This window comes from Terrapene carolina, unplaced genomic scaffold (assembly GCF_002925995.2).
Source record: "Terrapene carolina triunguis isolate 2854851 unplaced genomic scaffold, T_m_triunguis-2.0 Scaffold695, whole genome shotgun sequence".
Classification (NCBI taxonomy): domain Eukaryota; kingdom Metazoa; phylum Chordata; order Testudines; family Emydidae; genus Terrapene; species Terrapene triunguis.
The window spans coordinates 2,060,210-2,084,779 of record NW_020665046.1 but is presented as its reverse complement, the minus strand read 5'-3'; the positions used below and the strand labels follow the sequence as shown (position 1 = coordinate 2,084,779).

At 41.0% G+C, this 24,570-nt stretch overlaps 1 protein-coding gene across 3 annotated transcripts in view; it reads right to left on the bottom strand.

The window, feature by feature from the left end:
* Positions 1–24,570, bottom strand: part of XPO6 (exportin 6) — a 97,021-nt gene that overhangs the window by 21,636 nt on the left and 50,815 nt on the right. Inside the window, exons 7-14 of one of the 3 annotated variants that reach the window (XM_024215117.2) lie at positions 22,537–22,993; positions 18,430–18,556; positions 17,408–17,517; positions 11,605–11,713; positions 10,169–10,261; positions 5,240–5,309; positions 2,706–2,865; positions 1,871–1,963 (exon numbers count right to left, since the gene is read on the bottom strand). In XM_024215117.2, coding sequence (XP_024070885.1) covers positions 1,871–1,963; positions 2,706–2,865; positions 5,240–5,309; positions 10,169–10,261; positions 11,605–11,713; positions 17,408–17,517; positions 18,430–18,556; positions 22,537–22,993 — 1,219 coding nt within the window. Of the gene's footprint in view, positions 1–1,870; positions 1,964–2,705; positions 2,866–5,239; positions 5,310–10,168; positions 10,262–11,586; positions 11,714–17,407; positions 17,518–18,429; positions 18,557–22,536; positions 22,994–24,570 lie in introns of all 3 variants that reach the window. The other 2 variants (XM_029913498.1, XM_029913499.1) reach the window with 2 other exon arrangements.

Sequence of the window (24,570 nt, the reverse complement as noted above, 5' to 3'; positions counted from 1 at the left end):
GGGGGAAGGAAGCAGAGAAAGGTGTTTACATCTTGCTGACTTTCAATATCCTTTTTAGGTTTAACTTAATTTTGGATTGCCAACATAATGTTTTTTCTTGTTGTTTTAAACTGTTCCCCTCCCTCAGTGTTTACAGCTTAACTCTAGACTATTTTTGCCAGGGATTAGCACATGAATTGGGAGTTCAATCAACAGTAAGTAAGTGCAGTTACTTTAAAATGTTGCCTTTGCCCTAGTAACTGCACCCACCAGGTGTGTTGAGACAGGTGGTATAACTGAACTTTTGTGCTATTGCTCCACTGTGCATACGTCAGGAGTACAGGAAAGTTAGCAAGAGGTCAAATTAAAATAAACTGCTGGGTTGGTGTTTCAAGTGTTCTGTATTTCAGGCTCAATGCCATGTCAAAAGCTACAGACCAGAATGATCCTTACTGATAGTAATGAGGGAAAGAAGATGGAGGTGAAAGTTACACAACTTCAGTAACAGAATGAAATAAGCACGCGTCTTAAACTGATGTCAGACTAGGGCAATACGGATTTCTGCTTTGACTGACAGGAGGACTGGATTTATTGATAGCAAGTGGATGAAAACAGGCCAACAAATCCAGAAGAATTCCAGCCTGGTAGGGCTGTTATGAGAAAGGGACAATAGAGCTATTTAACATGAAAAAGTTAAGCTTAGTTTGAACCTAATGTAAGCAACACTCAGTTTGGATTAATAGCAGAGAGACTCAGGGGACTAAGTGATCAAACCAATTACCAGCATGGAATCTCTGAAGTTTGATATACAGTATATGCAATCACAAATCAAAAGAAACTTTTCAAAAGGACATGTTTAAACCCTGCTCACAAGGTCAGCTGGCAGAAAAAGGCATATTCAACAGAGCATAATGGAGAGATGAAGACCATTAAAGTGGTATTCTATTTTAAATGTGGAGTCTCAATGCTATAACTTGTGGATCAAATTTCCTCATTTTATAAAACTTGAAAAAAAAAAATGGGTTTTATAACTTACAAAGACACATATTCATCCTGAAATCTGAGAGTTAAGCTGTGTTCCAGGCTCATGTATCACAAAGAGTAATAAAGATTGAGGACTAAATTCCCATCCTTAGTAACACCCATGCAAGTGCATTATCTTAAGTGGGATCGCACAATTTAGCAAGGGCAGCATTTAGCTCTGGAATTGTAACTTGGTTAACGGTTCTATTATGCCTGAGCCAGATAAGAACCTGGCTCACTTTCCCATAGTAGTACAGGCTCTGCAGCACTAACAGAAGTAACAAAACAATTGCTATGTAAGTCCAGACTACATACCCAGAGCAGGGATGTAAGATGCTACCATTTTTACATGGATTACTTTAATTACCCTAACACTTCAAGCGAACTGAGCTTCCTTGCAGTCAGTACAAGGTGTATTATGGGCTGTTATCACTGCTTTGCATTTAGAGCCAACATGGTAGCTGTTTTTCATCTGACCCTAATATTTTTTTTTAATTAAATCTCATTATATAAATGGAATTGGGCAGCTGGGCTAAGAACATGAATTGGAGGAAACAGTGGTCTGAGTATGAAGAGCAGCTAGTTAGCCTTGATTTGGGGACAGTGATCACAAAGCTTCTTCATGGTCAGCTAGGAAACACTGGAGGATAAATGTGTATCACCTGGCATGGGAAGTAAGTGGAGAAAAATACTGACAAGTCTTTGGGATTCCAATGCTTCCTCACCAGGGAGAAGAAATAAGGGACCTAAATTCAGACACTGTCTTACTTCCACTCATCATTTTTGGTCCTATGAACACCAATAGCAGGATAACCCTTCGGAAGCCTACAGTATAATTTTGGTTTTGCAGTAAAAGTCTCATACTCACACGTCGATAAGGTCAGGTTTCAATACAGAAGGCACAGCAGTTTCAATGTTGTAGAGTTTAATCTGGGACCCGTACAGTGTTACCTTGACCAGCCTGCCAATAAAGAAGCAAATCAAGGAGTGTGTATGAATTGCAAAATACAGATGTGCATGTACATCAAGAACAACCAGAATATACTTTATCATAACATGGCACTCAGCTAGACTGCACACTAACTAAATGTTCTCTCTCTCTCTCACACACACACTAGACTGTCTAGCACAACAGGGCCATTTTGCATCACAAGCAAACTTGTTTTTAGGAACAGGTACAGTATTTCTGAATGTAAGCACAGGACTATGTATAAGCTGTGATTAAACATATGCTTATTTGGGAGTTGAGGAGAAGCATCAAATGGAAATCTGATTCCAGCTCTTACATGTACTTTATCAGACAGACATCCAATGGAGATTTTGTTTTGGGTGATGCCGACCTGAAGTAATCAAATTATATCCTTAGTTCCATTAGGTCAGAATAGCTGCAATTACATCATGAGAGTGGACTCTTGACTTTCCCAGTAATTGTTCAGAATTGAACATCTAAGTAATCAATTATTGCTTATCTCTAAAATATGTATTTAAAGGATTACAGGAGGTATATTTGAGAAATTTAGCCCTGGTGAAGCAATACCTCTGGCATTTGATAGACTGACATTCCAGTTACTCTGTGGCAGAAGGTAGTTTGTGTTTTTTGCTATTCATTGTGGGGGTGGTAGGCCTTAAAAGTGGTAAGCAGTTCCTCTGCACTGGTGGAGGGATGGCAGCACTATTCCCTGATGCAGTGACCTTTTGCCTACCTCTCCACTACTGTAAGGGCATCGTTGAACCGGGCAGCAAAAACATCCCCAATAAAGTACTCCGCTAAACGGCCAACAGCCTGCAGCAGGGAGCTAAGGTCTCGTAGGGAGCAGTGCAAGCGTCGGCAGTCATTCTCTGCAGTGATATTCAGCCTATGACCTGAAATGACATTGTGGTCTGTTAGACATAAAGCAAGGCAAGATTCAAGTGTAAATGCTCTTTGGTTTGTTATTAACCATTGATTAACATTCAGGCAGTTTGGAGTCTCTCTCTCTCTCTCTCTCTCTCTCTCTCTCTCTCTCTCTCTCAAATATTATAAAATTTAAGCACAAAGCACATGTAACCTATATCTGTAATAAATACATCTCTTTCAGATGAGAAACCCAATTATGTAGCTACAGGAAATGCAGAGTTTATGCTAATTTCATTACAAGCAGTCTCTAAATTAACTAACCCGTGGGTCACAGTTCAGCTCTGAGCACCATCATTTGATGGAAAGAATGAATAAAACAAGTTTAAATGGACGCGGTCAAATATAGTTTTTGCAGATAGATTCAAGTTCTCACTACCCATCATTTGTAATTCTCTTTATAAAAGACTGAAAAGAAAGTTCCCCAGCCATTTGGCTTTTTCCATGTACTTTTTGCTTTGTTTTGGATTAAACTGTAGCTAACAGGCGTCTTTTTTTGGATACTGATTGACATTAAAAAAAATGATCCCAGCTCTGGGGATAAGGTTGTTAGTTTGGCTCCCTCTGCTGTTTGTCTATATAGCAACAGAGGATAAAAATTCCTAGAGGAACAACAAAACCACATTTGTAACTTGGATGAATTAAATTCAGATGCAAACACCATGTGTGGCTAACCATCTACACTCACAGCACCCAGATACATGTAACATACTGAATCCTGGAATTTTTTCCCCATAGAATAAGCTATATAAGCATACGGATAATGTATATGTTTATTCCTATTTTCCCAGTAATACACAGTGTCACCTAGCATGGGACGCTCTGCTGGAAAATACATATTGTAATGCATAGGCCTAAGGACAATGAGGACAGCTGAAGAATTTTCCCTGCTTTCCTTTCAACTGTTCAGATAAATGTATTACAACAGCATATTTTTTCCACTCATGCCAATTTAGTCTCAGCACTGATGTTGAAAAGTAGGAGCTATTTCCATCAAGATTGCAAGATGTGAAACTGCTAAGACATGCACTACACAGTATGATCCTGAAGCTGTACTTGAGTCTAAGCTGTCTGCTCTGATCCATGTCCCCCTTAGATGAAAAGCCAGTTCCTGAACCAACTTCTGTTATACACCATTGTCTATAAGCCTTCCATGAACATGTGTAGTGACAGTTCAACGTGGGAAGTGACCATAAACCTGGGTGCAGAACATAATCCACAAATTGCTAATATCCAGCATGGTAAGCTTCTGGAGCCTTGTCTGTGTAATAAATCACTATACTCTACTGACCCATCGGGGCAGCCAGAGTACTAGAAAAAAAAATACTTGGGAGCCAGGGCCAGATTTGCAACAGTTAAACAGCTTAGAAGTAATGAAGACTGCCATCAGCATGCACTGCAGTGATTTAGTGCATTTAAAATGTGCTTATTTTAATATATTAGGTGGTTTGTGTTCAACTTCTCTAAGTGAGAATGATGTGGATAACATGTACATCTTGTGATATTTAGCATACAGCAGATTCTTCTAACAGCTATGTCAGAAGGCTTAATGGAAGGGATACATTTTAAAGGGTTAAAGACATGTGTCTAGCTAGTATAAATGGTACACCCCCCAAATTAAATCTCTCAACCAGTTAATATCCTCCCACCCACCCTTTCCTCAGTTGTCAGAAACAGCCAGCCCACAAGGTGAGCCAACAGCCTAAAAGAGGGTCCAGTTTCTCCCTTTGGGATTAAACTCTTTTGGTAGGTTGGGAATAGTTTTATTCCTTCTTCCCACCAAGACAGAGAGACGCTTATAATGGCAGGTAGCAGAGGGTGCTAAATGTACTGCCTCCTTGATCTTTTCATTCAAGTATTCTCAACTGATTTTAATTCAATCCTAAATAAAAATGCTCCCACATTGAGAGAGCTTGATGCTGAGTTTGAGCCCAAACCAAATTAAAACAAGCCCTTCCTGAATGGAGTTTCCAGTGGAAAAGCTGATAGTCATTTAGCTATATCAACCATGCTACATTATGCCAACATTTCTGTGCTCCCCACCAGTTTTCTTGTTTCAAGTACCATAATCAATGAGAAAACATATCAATATAAACCACATTTCTAACAAGAAAGCAGATTCCTCAGAGCACAAACACCAAACCCATATTTCTGAATGCTGAGCCCTTATGTAGTGTGTGTAAGCATCCAGGTGTGAAGAATTTTAGGGTTAACCTCTAGAATATTGATGCTGAAGTATAATGGACAGTTTGACAGCAAGCAGGAGCTTAATGCATGAATACAACATTTTTACAGCTAAGTGTATAAAGAACTGAGAAATATAACACTGGAGAGTGGTATTACCTGTCCCTGAAGTGACCACAAACTGTTGTAGTCCCAGGTATACTTCCAAGTTATCCTGCAGAACTGGGAACTGAAAAGAAAAAGGGACACAACACAGAGGTGTGATTTTAATGTTAAGGCAGATAGACTTAATACTTCTCCATTACAATTAATTTGGGCCAGAGGACAATTACTTCCCGTTTTCTCCTCCTCCTCCTCCCCCCGCATATTTAGTCTCACAAAAGGCATTTGGAAGAAGGGATTGTAGGTTCTGGAGGATCTGATACCCTAAGCTTTTCTAGTCTAGACAGCTAGCATCAAAACCAGAAAGGTCCCTGTGTTAGAGAAATTCCTCAAGTAACAGCTGTCCTTTCCACATCAACACTTATCGTCAATGCAGACATGACTGGATACCTGAGAAGGGCAGTGATGGCGCAGCACAGGCTGTTGCTAGTCATTACTGAAATGCACATGCAGCCCTGCCTGGGACCCAGGAGTGAACAGAAGGTGGGGCTGCAGATCAGGATTGAGGTGCACATGCAGGGATGGGTGTGGAAAACTTGCATTGCACCATCTCCATCAGTTTGTCCTCTTTACAACTGTTAAAAATGCCACCCCAATATACTCCACTAAAAAAAAAAAAAAAAAAAGGTTGAGTCCAAGTGTTTTCAGTCCTTCCTTGATGTAGTATATGGGGAAAATGTTGCAGCCACTCTGCTAGCAAGCTGCTAACAGTAACATGAGTGGATGGATACCCTCAAAGAAAGGAACCAAGGGAAAGAACATCCTGTGTAAGAGGTTGTCTCCGAGGTCAGGTATTCAGAGCATTAAACTCCCCCATAACACAAAAGTCATTGGCAAGCTGCATTACCAATTACTAGGAACACTAACTTGCCAACAGGATGTGCCTACGTGAAGGAAGATGCTACACACAAAACACTGAGTGTAGGAAATATCTTGGCTGGTTCCCCAACCGACCATGTTACTCTAGCAGTGCATACTGTAGGGCTGTTCACATTGCCAGTGGCTAAGTCAACCCTAGTGTATTCCTCTGGAACTCAAGATCTAGCTTTTTTTAACAGATAAATCAAGAAAAATAGGTCCCTTCCATCCCTTCTAACCTGGAATAATTCTCCTCTGATTCCTACAAGCAAGGACAGAGGTTTACCAACAAGAACTTTCTCCTGCTTTGAATACAGCCAAAAGCACGCATGGCTAAGGCTGCAAGTCTGTCACGGATTCCGTGATTTCTGGGACCTCTGACTTCTGCAGCCGCCGGTGCGACTGACCCCAGGGCTACTCAAGCCAGCCACACTGGCCACTGCTGGGGCAGTCTCTGGCTACTGCGCCACCCTCCCCTCCCCCCAGCGATGGTCCCAGGCCACCCCCTGCCCCAGAGCATCAGCGGTTCCCCGGTCTGCCCCCCACCCCTCCTCCAAAGTGCCCCCCCAGAACACCCCCTGTGCCCCACCTCCAGAGCACCTAAGATTTAGTCAGGGGGTATATAGTACAAGTCGTGGACTGGTCTCGGGCCATTAATTTTTGTTAACTGCCCTTGACCTGTCCATGACTAAATCTTAGCCTTACGCATGGTTTATGCTAAAGTTTTAGCAGTTTAACTCTTGGGACTTTATTGGGACTTTATTGGCTCTTCTCTTCCCTACAGAAACCTAGATATCTACTCTGTTGAAGTGTGGTCATTCACTCCCCAGTGCCAGGCACCACATGCAGAACGTCCAGCAGATTAGAGACGGATTTACAGTGACTCAGTTTATTCTGGAGTCAATTTCACTTACTGATTTGTGGTCTAAAGGCTGGTCACATGTTACAAGCGCATTTCACAAACTACTGTAACGTGTATGAGACTCATTAAGTGTTTCTTGGGTTATCTAATGTCCTAGAATGAACTGAGCAGGACTCCAAGGAAAGATACCCAATACTGAAACAGGAATTCATATGAAGGAACACAGCCACAGGGTTAGAACGTTCTTAAAAAGTCCAAGTAATATTAACAACACAGGGAAATGTTTTTTAAAACCATGTTTTCTTCACCAAATGCATTTCGCTTTCTGCATTTCACTCTGCACTTACAGTGAAAGGAGACCAGGCCCTTTCATTATTGTTTGTAGTAAGGTTCACTTGCTGACTCATGCATTAGCAACGTACTGCAAACACTGCAGGGGAACGTTTCTATTCATACAAACAATTTTTCATTGGAATTAAACAGAAATCTTTCCATGACTTTTTAGCACTAGTCTTAGAAAAGATTTTTCACAAAACATGCTTTTGGGACTTGACAATACCAATATATGTAACGGTAAGAGAAAGCAAGTGAGCTTCATTCTCTTCTCCCAAACAAGTTTTCTGCTTTTCAGGGAATGTGTTCCATGCCTTCAGGTACGTAGACAGCTCCATGACATACCACAGTAGAGTAATTACACATGCTCAGTGATCCTAGTGAATTCAGACACTTTTCTTCCCATCCAGAAAGAGCATTGAACAATACTAACTGTTACACTTCTGAACTCAATAGTTTCATGCCCCAAGATTAGCAGCTTGAGAACCACTCTAACTGCTTTTCTCCCACACAGCTACAAGAAAAGGCTATTTCACAGCACTGCCATCTTAATAAACGCCAAGATAGTGACACTGACAGATGGAGAAGACAAATTTTCAGTAGGGCTGTCAAGCGATTAAAAGAATTAATTGTGATTAATCACGTTGTTAAACAATAATGGAATACCATTTATTTAAGTATTTTTGGATGTTTTCTACATTTTCAAATATATTGATTTCAATTACAACACAGGATACTAAGTGTAAAGTGCTCACTTTATATTTATTTTTTATTACAAATATTTGCATTAAAAATCAAAGAAATAGTATTTTTCAATTCACCTCATACAAATATTGTAGTGCAATCTCATGAAAGTTGAACTTACAAATGTAGAATTATGTACAAAAAATAACTGCATTGAAAAATAAACCAATGTAAAACTTTAGCGCCTACAAGTCCACTCAGTCCTACTTCAGCCAATCACTCAGACAAACAAACTTGGTTACAATTTGCAAGAGACAATGCTGCCCACGTCTTATTTACAATGTCACCTGAAAGCGAGAATAGGTATTTGCATGGCACTGTTGTAGCTGGCATTGCGAGATATTTACATGCCAGATGCACTAAAGATTCATATGTCCCTTCATCTTCAACCACCATTCCATAAGACATCCATGCTGATGATGGGTTCTGCTCGATAACGATCCAAAGCAGAACAGACTGATGCATGTTCATTTTCATCATCATGAGTCAGATGACACCAGCAGAAGATTGATTTTCCTTTTTTGGTGGTTCGAGTTCTGTAGTTTCCACATCTGAGTGTTGCTCTTTTAAGACTTCTGAAAGCATGCTCCACGCCTTGTCCCTCTCAGATTTTGGAAGGCACTTCAGATTCTTAAACCTTGGATTGAGTGCTGTAGCTATTTTTAGAAATCTCACATTGCGTTTTGTCAAATCTGCTCTGAAAGTGTTCTTAAAACAAATGTGCTGGGTCATCATCCGAGACTGCTATAACATGAAATATATGGCAGAATGCGGGTAAAACAGAGCCGAAGACATACCGTTCTCACCCAAGGAGTTCAGTCACAAAATTAACCCATTTTTTAATGAGCATCATCAGCATGGAAGCATATCCTCTGGAATGGTGGCCAAAGCATGAAGGTGCATACGAATGTTTAGCATATCAGGCACATAAATACATTGCAACACCGGCTACAAAAGTGCCATGCGAATGCCTGTTCTCACTTTCAAGTAACATTGTAAATAAGAAGCAGACAGCACTATCTCCTGTAAATGTAAACAAACTTGTTTGTCTTAGCGATTGGCTGAACAAGTAGGAGGACTAAGTGGACTTGTAGGCTCTGAAGTTTTACTTTTTTTTTTTGAGAGCAGTTATGTAACAAAAAAATCTACATTTGTAAGTTGCACTTTCATGATAAAGAGACTGCACTACAGTACTTGTATGAGGTGAATTGAAAAATACTATTTCTTTTATCATTTTTACAGTGCAAATATTTATAATAAAATAATATAAAGTGAACACTACACTTTGTATTCCGTGTTGTTTTAGAAATAAATATATTTGAAAATGTAGAAAAAATCCAAAAATATTTAATAATTTCAATTGGTATTCTATTGTTTAACAGCACGATTAATCACGATTAATTTTTTTGAGTTAATCGTGTGAGAACCCTAATTTTCAGTATTTCTTGCTTCTCCCTCCCTATGGTTTGCAGAGCCCTATCTCCCTATGATCTTCATCTATGGACTGCCGTGTATTTTAAGTTAACATTCCACCCTCCTGGGAACATCATCTCACCATTTGCCTTATGCGCAGTACCTCCGCCTTATGGAAAAGCCAAGATGAATATGCTGAAGGTCACAGCAGAGTGTGCAGCTCTGACCCTTCAGCATATTCATATGTTCTTCTGGGCTTTGAGAAGATTTCTACCATATCTTGGGGGGCGTGCCAGAGCACACTTGTACCTCACTCACTGAATGTACAGGGACATTTGAAATTTGGATCAGCCTAGAGGTGAAAACTGGTAACAGCAGAGTGTGCAGCTCTGTCCCAGTTTTCACCTCTAGACTGATCCAAATTTCAAATGCCCTGGGACATTCAGTGAGTGAGGCACAAAAGTGTGCTCTGGCACGCCCCCCCAAGATATGGTAGAAAACTTCTCAAAGCCCAGAAGAAAATCTGAAGTCTTTTAAATTTATGGCCTTGATTTTACCAAGATTTGAATCCAAAAGCACATCCCTGTGCCTCTTCTCCGTAAGCATTGCACAGCAACTTTCTACCAGTGTTTGTACAACAAAAGCTTGAGAGCAGAGCTCATGTCATATGTTGCAAAGCTGCTTCATCTCAGCTTCTCAGCAGAATGACTACTTACTAGTGTAGAGAAGGCATGAGTCGGCAGGAGCTCCATGACTTTTGCCACTACTTCTAGGCTCTGGCGTAAGTACCGCTGCCACTCAGTCTGCTGCTGTGGGGAAAAAGACCAGGGTAATCACCTCTTATTTCCCTCCAAGCGGAAAGTGGAAAGAGCTGGCCTATATTTAACAAGCTGGTAGGCGTAAGTACTGGAGAAATGACTAACCTGTACCTACCAGGGTTTGGCTTCTGTCTGAACATCTGAGAATTGAAACAATATATAGTTTATAGGAGTTTCTTACTTTGTCAGCAATCTGAGCTAGAGTTAAGATTTGCAAGCTTTCATTGACAAAGGCAGTTAACAATGCTAAGTAATTGTGCATCCATGTCATATCACTTTCTGGCCTTCTAGTAATTGTGGTGTCCTTTATTCTGTTTGAATGCTCTTATTCTGGAGCACATCAGTGTTATTCTAGAGCAAATTTTCAAACATTGTCTTCCATTTAAACATGCCCTCCCTTGATAAAAGGACCAATATCAAATAAGGGCTAAATGTCTGCATGTGTCATATGATAACAGTGTCCGAAATCAAAGAACCATTTTCTGCCTTGGTCTAAAAGAGGAATTTTTTTTAAAACACACAAAAAGGAACTAAACCCAACTCCTACAAATAATGGTTATTGCAGAAGTATACACAAGATTATTTTGCTATAGAGAAACTGCACTGACTGTACTCTCTCACAGCCTGGTTTCCCTTTGTGACAAGCCCACAATTTGTTTTACTTTCACAGCCTCTTTACCCAACCCAGCCATATCATTAAGGACTGGCTTACTCATCACTCTAAAACATCATCTAGACTCACTACAGCTACCATGTCACTTCGAGAAGAAATACCATATGCAAATAGAAAGAGTAGAGTTCAAATGGCTCTTAAATTAAAGCTGATTTTTTTCTGCTTCATTTTATTTGCTGCACTATAATGGAAATTCTCTGCCTCCACTGCACGCTAAAAACAGAGTCAGGCAGGACAGCAACACAAAGTCCATTAGTGAAAACATTTCATGCTTCTTTCAACCTCAAAACCCACACAGCACTGTATATTTTGCTTCATGCACGCAACAGCTGCCTTCGAACTGAATATACTTCTGCACTTAAAATCTGGGTTCAGAGAAGCTAAGTGCGGAATCATAGCACTGCTGATCCCTTAATGCTCTTGATTTGGAATGGTGAGGATGCTGACAAGTTGCTTAGACACATGCATTATCCTGGCAGCATTGAAACTTAAGATACAAGAGATGTCAGCAAGAGGAGAAAATTACTAGTGTGAAATAGTGGTCTAGCCTGTATGTTGAAAAAGTGACCAGATCCTGGCAGGAAGTTTCAGAGGTACTCAGTACAACCCAGCAGTTTAGTATCGAGGAATGCAGTTTTCCTACCAAGTCTCGGTTTCTTACATCGTCATCTAGAGTCTCGTCATCCAGCTCCTCCAACTGTGCCTGGTTGTACCTGAATTGTATTCGATTCAAAACCTCTGTCAGCAGCAGAACCAAGGCGTCTTCGTACCTGCCATGAGTGAAAGAAGAAAAGCACAAGATTGAGGAAAGGGAGTTCTAGTAGAATACTCTTGCGAACCCTCACCCCCTTCCAGTGAGGAGCAGTGGTAGGTCCTGTATCAGCTTAGGGAAAATCTTTGCATCTCAGGGCCTACAACGCTGCCTTACAGACTTGTTTGCTGAGGAGACATCAGACATTTACAGTTTAACACTGCTGTGGCTAACAGCTTTTCTAAGCTATAGTATGTGCCATATGATGACGCAGAGAAACTGCAGCAAGAACTGATAACCCACTCAACTTTGAAAGTTAGACAGGAAACTAACAGCAATAGAGGGAGCTGAAGAGAAAGAAGATCTGGAAGATAGCGAAGCATGACAGGGCAGGCTTTAAATGAATGGTCTCCATTTGAAAGAACTTGCTACTAATTACGTGGCTCCTGCTTGCTAGTAGCCATTTAACTGTGCCTCTTTCGAGGAGTGGACAGTGCTTTTAAACCATAGAAGATTAGGGTTGGAAGAGACCTCAGGAGGTCATCTAGTCCAACCCCCTGCTCAAAACAGGACCAACTCCAACTAAATCATCCCAGCCAAGGCTTTGTAAAGCTGGGCCTTAAAAACCTCTAAGGATGGAGATTCCACCACCTCCCTAGGTAACCCATTCCAGTGCTTCACCACCCTCCTAGTGAAATAGTGTTTCCTAATATCCAACCTAGACCTGCAAAGATGGGTTATAACCAATGGTCAAGTTCTGCTTCTTGCTGCTAAAAAGCCAAGCAGAGATGCCAACCACAGTTATCAAAATCCTATAATATGGATAGGCAACCAATTAAATAACTTCAAAACTGCAACACCACTTGCTCTGACCACCACATTATTCTGATTAACCTTTGCCCAAGGGAGAGACCAACTTGTAAAATGGGCGGGGTGGGAAAACCAATCCTCAAGTCTTAGCTATACAGCAAAGGTTCAGATAGATAGCAAGATTGTGGGCAGGTAGTAATGGTTTAAACTAGAAGATCATCCCCAGAGTACTTATGTCTTCCAGTGCCTTCATGTGGTTTAGGCTAAGATTTTCAAAAACGTAAGTGCCTATCTTTAGGCATCTAAATAAGTGGCATGATTTTCTTAAGTGCTTAGTGCCTTGTAGCTCCCACTGACGTCATATTCGTTTTGCTGTTTTGAAGTTGACCCGTTATTGTGCAAGAAAGTCATGATAATTCTTTCACCCCTACAGCCAGCATCAGATTTTATTTACTCTCAAGATATCTGCAATGTAGCATACAAAAGTCAAAAATGTTTTTTCCCCACAATCAACTATGAGTAATGCCAAATTGCAAAATCAACACAGAACAGCCCTGGGCTGGAACACAGCCAGCAGCCACCAGTGGTGACACAGGACTGTCAAGTTGCTCTGGAGACCCAATGTTTCCTACCATCCTTTTAGAAAACAACTGCTCTGAAGAATGTCCCAGGTCATGCCTTTCTCCAGGAAAGAGCAGGTTGGAAAGCTAGGAATTTCTCTATACTAGTAACAAGAAGAATCAGAGCATGGTGCAATGTAAGGGGCAGTCCAATCAGTTGTGCCCCTAACTGAGCAGCCAGATGCTTTCAATGAAGGGTTGCTATACTATCGGCGTGTTACTGAAAAGATGATGTAAACTTGGATTTGGTAATTTGTACGTTATACTACTGGATTAAATGTAAAATTCATAAACCACAGGGAACAGGAAGTTTCACACGCTATTCCTGTGGTGTAACCACACCTACATCATCAAATTAAGACATATAAACACTTCTACAACAGTCTGCATGTTTGATATAGCCATAGAAGCTTTAGCTAAAAACAGGCACCTTTGCAGAAAGAGCAATACAAGTTTAGGCAGCTCATAGAATATCTTTCTTTGAAAATCAGAAATGCTTTCTTCAACAAAAGAAGCTAATATTACTCTGATTTTTTCCTATATCCTAAAAATTAGTTATATATATTCATTTTCCTAAAAATGAATATATATAACTAGGCAAGGCATGTGCCCACGATCACTGTGGGAAAAGAGGAGCAACCAGTGAGAATTCGGCATAATTGTGTGCAGTTTGGTGAACAGTTTATTGAGACTGGCAAGTTCTCACATCTGAACTCATCTGAAAAATCCAATAAAGCAACTCCCAGCACTGAACAGACAAGGGCTGGCTGGGTTAGCTAGTTTTGCACTTGTTCCTGTCAGAATGTCTTTTTTGGCAACACATCAGTTATTTATATTTAGCATGTTCACTGGGAAAGGAAGGGTCTTCTTGTAGTCAGCACAGACCACGACATGTAATGGAGAGTTTTAAATCTGCCTACTTTGAATACAGGTCTCCCCTGTCCTCATGCTAATTAGTTTTAAGACATTGGTGGAGATACTTGCTCAGAGCTGCCAAGATGGTGGTAGCAAAGGGATCTATGGAACAGGGGCTGAACCATCTGCTTTAAACATAAGCAGACAAGCAGACAAAGAGGAGAAACTGCTAACTTTAGCTTACCTGATGCATTGTGTTATAGGTTCAATTCCCTTACACCGATGGCGCTATTAAGTCATTTCTCTTAATAGAGAAACATTCACCAGGTAACTTTGTTTTTAAAATCCATAAACCATAAAACTTGCTGATTCATTAATGGTAACTATCATTCACTACCTATATTCTTGGTCTACTGTGTGTCTTAAAGCTAGGCATATGACTGAGCTCCTTTTTGACTTTTTGTTAGGAAATGTTATAATCACAGATTGTAATCAACAAATTTTTGTTTTTTTCTGGTTTCTATGGTCATGCATATGTATATTAAGTCATTCAACAAACATACCATGTATTTTTAACCTTATTTTAACCTGATCTGAAAACAGTCTTCAAAATCACATTTTTAATAGCCACTTTATTATAGGCTCACTTAAATATATTAAGTCAAGGATCCCACTAAAAGAAATCATCTGGACACCAAACATCTGTCAACTGTTTGATAGTGAATGATGTTCACTGCCTCATACTTCAACAGCAGCACAATACAGTGGTGGTAACATTCTTACCACGAAGCATTTTAGACAAGTTCAGTGTTTTCTGTACTTCCACCCAACTTTCACTTGAATGAAAATACAACTGAGAAACAATGCCTCTCAGGGTCGGATGTTCAGAGTCTCATTGCCTGAATAGTCTGACCACATAAAGGTTTTGAGTCAGGATCACTTTTGAAGAGCATGGCACTTAAAGCTGTAAGTGACTGGGCAACAAAATGGAAGATGAAATTCAATGTTGAGAAATGCAAAGTAATGCACATTGGAAAACATAATCCCAATTATACGTATAAAATGATGGGGTCTAAATTAGCCACCCATGAAATAGATCTTGGAGTCATTGTGGATAATTCTCTGAAAACATCCACTCAATGTGCAGCAACAGTCAAAAAAGTGAACAGAGTGTTGGGAATCATTAAGAAAGGGATAGGTAATAAGACAGAAAATATCACATTGCCTCTATATAAATCCATGGTACGCACACATCTTGAATATTGTGTGCAGATCTGGTCACCCCATCTCAAACAAGATATATTGGAGTTGGAAAAGGTACAGAAAAGGGCAACAAAAATTATTAAGGGTATGGAACAGCTGCCATATGAGGCGAGATTAATAAAACTGGGACTTTTCATCTTGGAAAAAAGACGAATAAGAGGGGATATGATAGAGGTCTATAAAATCATGACTAGTGGGGACAAAGTAAATAAGGAAGAAGCGTTATTTACTCCTTCTCATAACACAAGAACTGGGGGTCACCAAATGAAATTATCAGGCAGCAGATACAGAACAAACAAAAGGAAATATTTCTTCACCAAACACATAGTCAACCTGTGGAGCTCTTTGCCAGAGGATGTTGTGAAGGCGAAGACTATAACAGGGTTCAAAAAAGAACTAGATAAGTTCATGGAGGATAGGTTCATCAATTGCTATTAGCCAGGATGGGCAGGGATGCAAAACCATGCTCTGAAGCCTTTGTTTGCCAGAAGCTGGGAATGGGCGACAAGGGGATGGATCACTTGACGATCACTGTTCTGTTCCTTCCCTCAGAAGCACCTGGCATTGGCCACTATCGGAAGACAGAATACTGGGCTAGATGGACCACTGGTCTGACCCAGTATGGCCGTTCTTATGTTCAGTCATGTGCTGCATCAAGTGAGAGCTGTTTTTAATCTATCTTTTAATGGTTCCCATTGCTGTAATATCCAAGCACCTCAATCTTTAGAATATTAACCCTCAACACCCCATGAGGCAGGAAGTGCTATTATCCCCATTTTACTGATGGGGAAACTAAGGCACAGAGGAACAAAGTGACTTGCCCAGGGTCACATAGGGAGTCTGTGGTACATCAGGGACTTGGCCCCAAAGCTCTCAAGTCCTAGTCAATACCCTAACCAGCGGACCATCTTTCTTCCCTATAGTCATATTACATAAAGCAAAAATACAGTTTATACACAAAATGCAGCTTGATTAAACAGCTTTATTATTTTTGTGCACAAATTAATGTTTTTCCTAAAGTGCAACACTGCATAAAGACACCGGAGTGCAATATTTCCAAGCTTCAGAATTCATATTGCATTCTTAGTAGTCAAACTGGTGAATATTAAAGTCCCAACAAAAGCCAGGAATTATGTTTAACATGCTATTGTTAGATACCTAACCAACACAGCAAGATGTCATCCACGTATCAACACATACAATTCAGACAACCCAGTATTCTATAATACAACATTGCCAGGCTAGGGTATGGTTTTATTCTCTGAAGTATCAATTCTTGCCTCTTTACTTTAGTGCAGAGGTGGGCAAATTACGGCCCACGGGGTACATCCGGCCCACGGGACCGTCCTGCCCAGCCCCCGGGCTCCTGGCCCGGGAGGCTAGCCCCGGCCCCTCCCCCGCTGTTCCCCCTCCCCTGCAGCCTCAGCTCACTCGCTCTGCCGCCGGCGCAATGCTCTGGGCAGCGGGGCTGTGAGCTCCCGGGGCAGCGCAGCTGCAGAGCCAGGCCTGACCCGGTCTCTATGCTGCGCGGTGGCGGCGTGGCCCAGCGCTAGCCGGGCGGTGCGGCTGTAGTGCCGCCAGCCACCGGTGCTCCAGGCAGCGTGATAAGGGGGCAGGGAGGGTTGGATAGAGGGGAGGGGAATTCAGGGTGGTGGGCGGGGATACGGGTCGGGGCGGTCGTGGGGGAGCAGGGGGTTGAATGGGGGTAGGGGCCCGGGGGGGGAGGGGGAGTGAGAGACACAGTCAGGAAGGAGGGGGGGGGGGGGTGGGGCGGCAGGGGGGAGGGAGGGATCAGGGAGCAGGGGGGGTTGGATGGGGCAGGAGGCAGATAAAAGAGGTGGGGGCCGGGCCACGACCCCCTCCCCTAACCGGCTCTCCATACAATTTACGAAACCCGATGCGGCCCTCAGGTCAAAAAGTTTGCCTGCCCCTGCTTTAGTGTCAGGTCTTGAACTGCACAAGCACGTAGAACCTATCAACCCCAAACTACATTTTGTTACAATAGCCTCTGCAGGTAAAATAATTAGGAAATGCAAGACAGGCTCGCCCTTAGTGTGATGACTCAGGCATAACCAGCAGGCAAGCATGAGCTCCACACAGACAAAGCTATTTTTACGCAGTATCTTTGAAGCTCTTTTTTGTTAACAGTTGCTGGCATTGCTTACCTGTTGAATACTGCTTCTTTGTCTGCTAGACGACTTTTAATTTTACTAGTAAGATAGTCCAAGAAGAGTGTCCAAATGTCTAAGCAAGAAAAGTAACCTTCATGGGTAGGCTGAAATACACAAAACCCCATATTAAACATCATGAACTGCAGTAAAATATAGATTATATGTAGCCAGAATTTGAGTTAGTGCGAAACTTTCAAGAATGGAAGGACACTTCCATTAAGTGATGCAGATTTGCTTTAGTGAGGAAATTTCCGTGTCACTTGGAAAAACCCTACTTGCCTGAACTGTCAAAAGGGGAGTGAGGTCTGAGTTTAGCATTGGGAGCCAAGACCTCCCAGGCTCTAGTCCTGCTTCTGACTGACTCCTCCTGTGACCTTGAACTAGGCAAGTATCTTTCTTTTCGCAGTTCCCTCCCGTGTCACAACATATGAATAATTACAAGTGCAAATAAGGTTGTAAGTTTAATTGAATGGTGTGAAAGCAGTTAATCTTGTAGCAGGTTTAAGGTGACACTCTAGGTCATGGTATGGGATGGGGGGGGGGGGCGGATAAAAATCATCCCCCACCAAGCCTGAGAGAAGCTGTAAAAACAACAGTTTCAGAAGTGACAAAAAAGCCATCCCCCAGCATAGATGTGTGGGGGTTATACAGAGACTTTTCAAAAAAGTTTCTCCAAACCCAATTAAAACAGCAACAAAGATAAAAGCCAGCCAAGTCATTCATGCAAGATAACTAGATCTGATCGTTTTTCAACTATTTGGGGCCAGGAGCAAGAGTTCCAGCATGTTATGCTATTAGAAAGTGCATGAAGGCTTCCAAGAAGTCCCGAGGTGTTAAGCCAGTAGAAATCTGTATAACATGTTCAGTTGCTAAAATGGCATGAAACTGAAATTTTAGTGGGCTGCCTTTGAGCTATCAGACCTATTGGGAAATAAGCTATCCTTTACCCATATCATACATGGTTAGGACATACAAAAGAAGGATGGACTAAGATCAAAGCAGTGTCAGTGCTGTACCTGATGAAAGGTGTATTTGAACAAAAGAGCCAAAAATTCAACCACTGGGAACTGAGAGTATGATTCAATCCTCCTTAGGTGGACGCTCACAAAGAGACGCAGAAAATCTGTAAACTTCTCAATGTAGCTAGAGGAAAAAGGAGAGAAAACAACTGATAAAACATGAAGGAAGCCATGGGGGAAAAACAATTTCATTGAAATAGTGAAAAAGTCACTCAAAGCCCTTTCATTAAATAAAAATGACATTTAATAGCCAGTAGTACAATTAAAATATAAAGCCCTGCAACAATTACCTACAGGACGGGCAACCCTTCATTCCATTAACACCTGAAACACAGCAGAAAAGACAGTCTAGTCAAAAGCAACTTTAGTGTTCAGATAAAACAATATGAATTAAATAAGGCCTTCAGATAAGCAACCCCCTTAGTGCTACAAATATTTAGCAGCAAGATCCATCATAGCTGAATGGATATGGATGGGGTTAGTCAACAGAATGTAGCACTTGGGGAGATACTGTTGAATGGGATAAACACAGATATTGGGAATTGATTTTCTGGTATTAAAAACAAACCAACAGCAACACCCATGTCACGGAGATAAATAGGAAGTACTACGGGGACTGGGGAAATATAACCCAGTAATTCCTGCATCAAGTCCAAGAGCTTGTGATTGAACTAGACCATCTCTTTTACAAAGAGAGGCAGTCTTGATTTAAACACACCTTGTCAGTTTTCCCCCAGATCTAGGATTAGTCAGTTCCCTAATTAAGACTGTGTCTTTCTGATGCTACAGTATATGAAGTGAAGGGCCCAAAAAGGAACCTACCACCAAAATTTAGACACACTTTCATGGCAGAATAAGTAGTTAAAGCTTCAAGAAAGCATTGCTAAAACAAATTATAAACTGCAGTGTGGGCTGTTACTGTGGAGTGAACATGCACTGTGCAATATGGAGCTTTACCAGAGTTTAGGATATCATTTTAATTACGTATTGACTGCAAAAAACCAACTACCTGTATGCCATCACTGCACAGGATGCTTTGTGAACATTCTAATACCAAGAACCCCATTGATGTAGTTACATAACTGCACTGCTGAAAAGCCGATCTCTCCCACCGATGTGACGGTTTAGAGTTCTTAAATATCAAAAAGTATTTCAAGAATTTTTTAAAAAAGAAACCTCACACAGCTGAAGACACCAAAATAATTTTAGTGGCAAAATTCTAAGACACTCAGGAACGACAGCCCCTTATTATATCTGCGCTGATGGGAAATGCTGTATTTGTCCAACACACCTCACTGTGAGAAAAAAAATTTCCTTTTAGTTGAACAAAGCTTGCTCCAAACTAGAGTCAATACTGAACAGGAACAGCAAGTTGCATCATTCCCAGACTGGTCACTATGAAACTGTGGACCCACACAATTGCTGGAATGCATGAGGTAGTAAGATTATATTTATAGTTCATTTGGCACCAGTCCTCTTGGCAAGAGGGACTCCCACTAAGTATGTACTGGTCATTGGCCAAATACTTCAAAACTAAAGCAACCTAGTGGGAAACAGTTATCCTGAGCTCAGTGCTTTCTTTAAGCCACGATCTAATCCAAGATCTTCTGAAAGTTTTATAAGGATGTAGGCCTCTAGGAGCCACTAAGCCAGTTGTTAGCTTTGGAATTACCATTTATACTTAGTTACTACACTTCAGATTTCATTAAAGGTACTGGAAACTTGAAATTAAAGGCCACACAAATAGGAAATTGCAAAATATGGTTAAGGTTAACATTTTCTGTACTAGTTTACAAGTTCAAGATCAAGAAGGCTCAAAACTGCACTAACTCCATGGTAAATAAAGTAACTAGTAACCATCACCCCACGTCACTCCTGTCCCAGATAAGAGTGAACTTTTAAGGCAATCAAGGTTTTAAAGGTAGAAGATAAGGTATTTTGCAACAATGTCAGCTTTGTTCAGTACCATGCCAAGTTAAAAATGGCAAGTGAGAAGACAGCTTGACTTGAAAACTTGGAATTGACTCAAGTCTTGGAAATCAAAGTGTAGCTAACCTTAAAACAAAATAAAAAACCATGTGACAGACTGCAGACTCTTTAATCCACAGGAGGGAGAGATTGTAGGACAACCAGTCCAGAGAATGTTTTACTCATGAAAAAGCTAGAGAAGTCTATAAAGTTAAGTCAAAATATCTAGGTTACATCCCTGATTCAAATCATATTAAGCATTAACAAAAAGGGAGATTCACTTATGGACCTCAAGATCACCGAACATGAGCTACATCAAAAGAACACAAAATGAGTGCAACATGTAAAAATCAAACTGGGCTCTAGCAGAGCTTCCATAGCCTGTGGAGAAAAATCCCTGTGCACTGAAGTCTGTTACACTGCTGGAGGGTGGGTGGGGGTAGGGAAAGAACTCTTTCCCACTGCAGCATTACTAACTTGGCTTCACTTTCCTGGAATCATCTGTTCTCTATCCATATGCCCAAATGTACATGCAATTAGAGATTTCAATTTTGCTACTGCACACCTGATGTTAGGAAGCTAGGTAATGTCGAAGCTAATTGGATAGTCAAGAAAATGGATAATTAGAATTCACTGTTAATCTAGATTTAAATTCCAAAAGAGTTAAAAATGTATCTAAAGAAGCCCGCTGAAAAAGATCGAAGGTAATTTGAGAGAAAGAGATGCACTGCATCTGTATTATACATTGACCTGTTTTTGCTAAACCAAGACTTACACCTGAGTTGAAGTTACAAAGTGCCTCTGTTGTGCACACCCATTAACTTTTTGATTGAAACTCGGGTGTCATGTCTGGGAAGAAGATCAAAGGTTTAGTAGAAGTTTGCTAGTGCAGTGCCGTACTTATCTACTTCTATCAACATGCATCCACAGCAACGGGCTACAATTGTGAATCTGGGTACATTCGCATAATTATAACATCAGAAAATATATCCTGCCAACATTAGCATCAGGAGAGAGCTCCCAAAGCTAAAACCTACAGCAGTGCTGTAAGAGAAGCTAACATCAGTAGTGGTCTGCTATGCCACACTAATGACTATTTCAACACATGGGAAGTTCAACTATGCAACATGACTTTCCCTCCTGTCAAAACAAGTGGAAGCATCTCTTCATGAAAGATGTCAAAGATTCGTAATTGAATTAGGCAACAAGTTTCTTTGTATCCCTCTGGAAGTGAAAAAGGAATTAGAAGCCTCCCAGATGCTTCCACTTATCCTGCCTTTACATGGATATAAGTTATAATTAACAAATGCATGAAGGAGCCTTCAATTTTGGGGCTCCTTTCATAAGGCTGGTTAATTGTGCAGTGGTCTCCAAAGTGGGGTGCGCAAGAGGAGCGCTTTTTTTTTTGCTTCGTCAGTTCGGGCAGGAGTCCGAGTGGCTTTTTTTTTTTGCTTTAGCAGTTTGGGCAAAAATGGTAGAGCCGGCGCGGAAGGGGTTGTGTGCTCAATTTTTTTTTACTGATAGGGGTGCGATCAAAAAAGTTTGGACACCACTGAATTAGTGTATTAACACCCCAAGCAACCTCAAGTTTCCAAAATCCCGTAATACTGATTTTTTTTTTTTTTTTTTAAAAACAGATACGCTTCTCAAGTCCCAATATAAGGTATGAAATTGACCAGTTTTCATTCCCTTCAAAGCCATGGAGTGACCTGGAGCATGCCGCCCACTCCTTTAAAACATGACTTTAAAACACACAGGTGGCCGATATGAACCGGAAAGGGAATACTGCAATTCCTTTACCTCACTGTGCCTCTTCTGTTGCTCTGCTGCAACTGAATGAAGGGCAGGTTCAGCTCTCGTGACACCTCACACCTGCAGTCAAACAGTAACGAATGGGGGAGTGGGGAGGAAGAGGATAGGAAAGAATACAAACCTACACTACCAGTCACTTTGCAAAGTCAACCCCCCTGCCACCAACTTACCTGAACACACCTACCTTCCTGCTCTCCTTCAGAAGCACAGAGCTTTGTAAAAAAGGTGATTAAACACACCATGCATGACAGCAAGTCAGTATACACAGTCTTTTAGTAAGCAAAAGATCCTACCACAGTTACTTAGCTGGTTGATTTGTTTTACCTTTCATCTAGTTCCTCTAGCCGGCTCTTCACCGTGTGGGCATTGTTCTCCTTGGTAATCTTCTGCAGGAGGTAGAATGTCTGCTGGAACATCCGCAGCAAATACTCCTCAAACTCCATAGGCACGCAGTTCTTTGACATAAGTTCATTGATGCAAGACATAGCCAGGATCCCAAGCCTACCACGCTCTTGACCCAAGACAGAATTCTGGCTGCTGCCATTGACAGAGGACATCTTCCTGGCTCGGGTGTCGCAGCCAAAGCGGGCAAAGTGGAATACGGTGGTGAGGAGTGAAGGAGTGATGCTGGCAGACAGAGGGATCCAGCTGAAGAGGTGGGCCAGGCACTCCAATGCCAGGGAACAAATATATTCACTCTCTGTATCAAGGATAGGGATCGGTTGATTCAATAATTTGGCCGCACTGGGACTCTGCAACAGGCTACTTAACAGGTCACCACCTAGGATATAAAGCATATGCACTCCTAAATCACAGTATGCATACCAAACAGAGGGGAACTGGATGTGTAGAGTTAAATCTTGACCATAAATCAAAAGCAATTTTTTGTGTTTAATTGCTGCTCTTTATGCATCTAACAAGTTAAATGTCTAAAGACAAGCATTCAATGCAACATTCCATTAATAGCTATATGATTCTACAAAGCATACCAGGCAACCCCATCTCACCTCAGCTACCTCCTTTGTGTTCTAAACTTTCAGACTGACCAAACCTTTCAGTCTGGCTAAGACACTCCGCAGCAGGCAGCACTGCAGTTGAGAGGAGGTATATAAAACAATTGAATGAAAGCTAGAATTCAGCTCTGTACTGTAGCATGTTACATTTCCAGCTTTACTGGTATGGCACACACAAGCACTGCTTTAATTAAGGCTCTGGTAGCATTTTCATTATAAACCTATTTTAGGGTTTGGGAGCCTGCTATAAAATTTACTTGCATAATTAAATCATTGGCAAAGTTATGTTTTCCATGCATATAAAATAAAATTTGTGGATTCTGTCTGTAATACAATGCTTACTTACCTTATAAATATTTTTTTTTGTATTTGTTTCTAATGTGGACTAGATCATATTTAACAAGTATCTCAAAAGTATGCAGATCACACAGCAATATGTAGCACTTCATAAGCACTTGACATATTACAGTTCAAATTTTTATTCACATTTTGCCTCTTATTCAAAATGAAGTAATCTGAGACATTGGTAGCATGAGACTATAATCCAGTTTCCATCTTGCCTCAGTAGATTACTTCTAAAATGCTTAATGAAGTTTTTATGGGATTTACAACCTGTTATTGGTCTCCTACTCTATCACAAGTGACACCATTTTTAGCAAGGTGGCTGCTGTCACCACTAGCTTCAGAACTGCCCTTTACACTTGCTTACACACATTTTCTAGTTTATTCTGACAAGTGCTTCTCAGCACTGTGAATGACGCATGCTGTTTGGCTGAGTAACTGGATGCTTCTGTCTTTTAGATCTTAACTTCCAGATTGCCACAGCCTCACACCATTTACATCGATGTTAACACTGCAAATGAAACGTGACCTGGTTCAGCTCTCCTGCCTCCTTCTCCCCTCCCGCAAATGCAACAAAGAATCTAAATCAAAGAAGGGTTTTACCTTCTTGTGCATCACCACCAGCAAGACATTGTGCAAATTAGATTAGGTCCTCTGTGACATGTGCAGACCCACGGTCATGAAATTATGCTCTCAGTCGCAACTATGCAACTTCGTAGCTTTTATGTCAGCTACAACTGAGAACTACTAAACAAGTTATGAATCTATGGAACAATTATGTTGATGCACAAGGAGAAAGAGGTTCCAAGTCCCTCGCCCCTAGCTATGTTAAATTCTGCATGGTTAGTAGAACTGAGGCAGTCCATTTTAATTTTTTTTAGTTATTCACTTTGTTCATTACACATGGCTGAATATACCCGAGAAACAGATTTGACTATAGTAGTACCATTTTCACTTAGTCGCTTTCAAGTAAAGCAACACTTTAAGAGAGGCCAGATGAGAA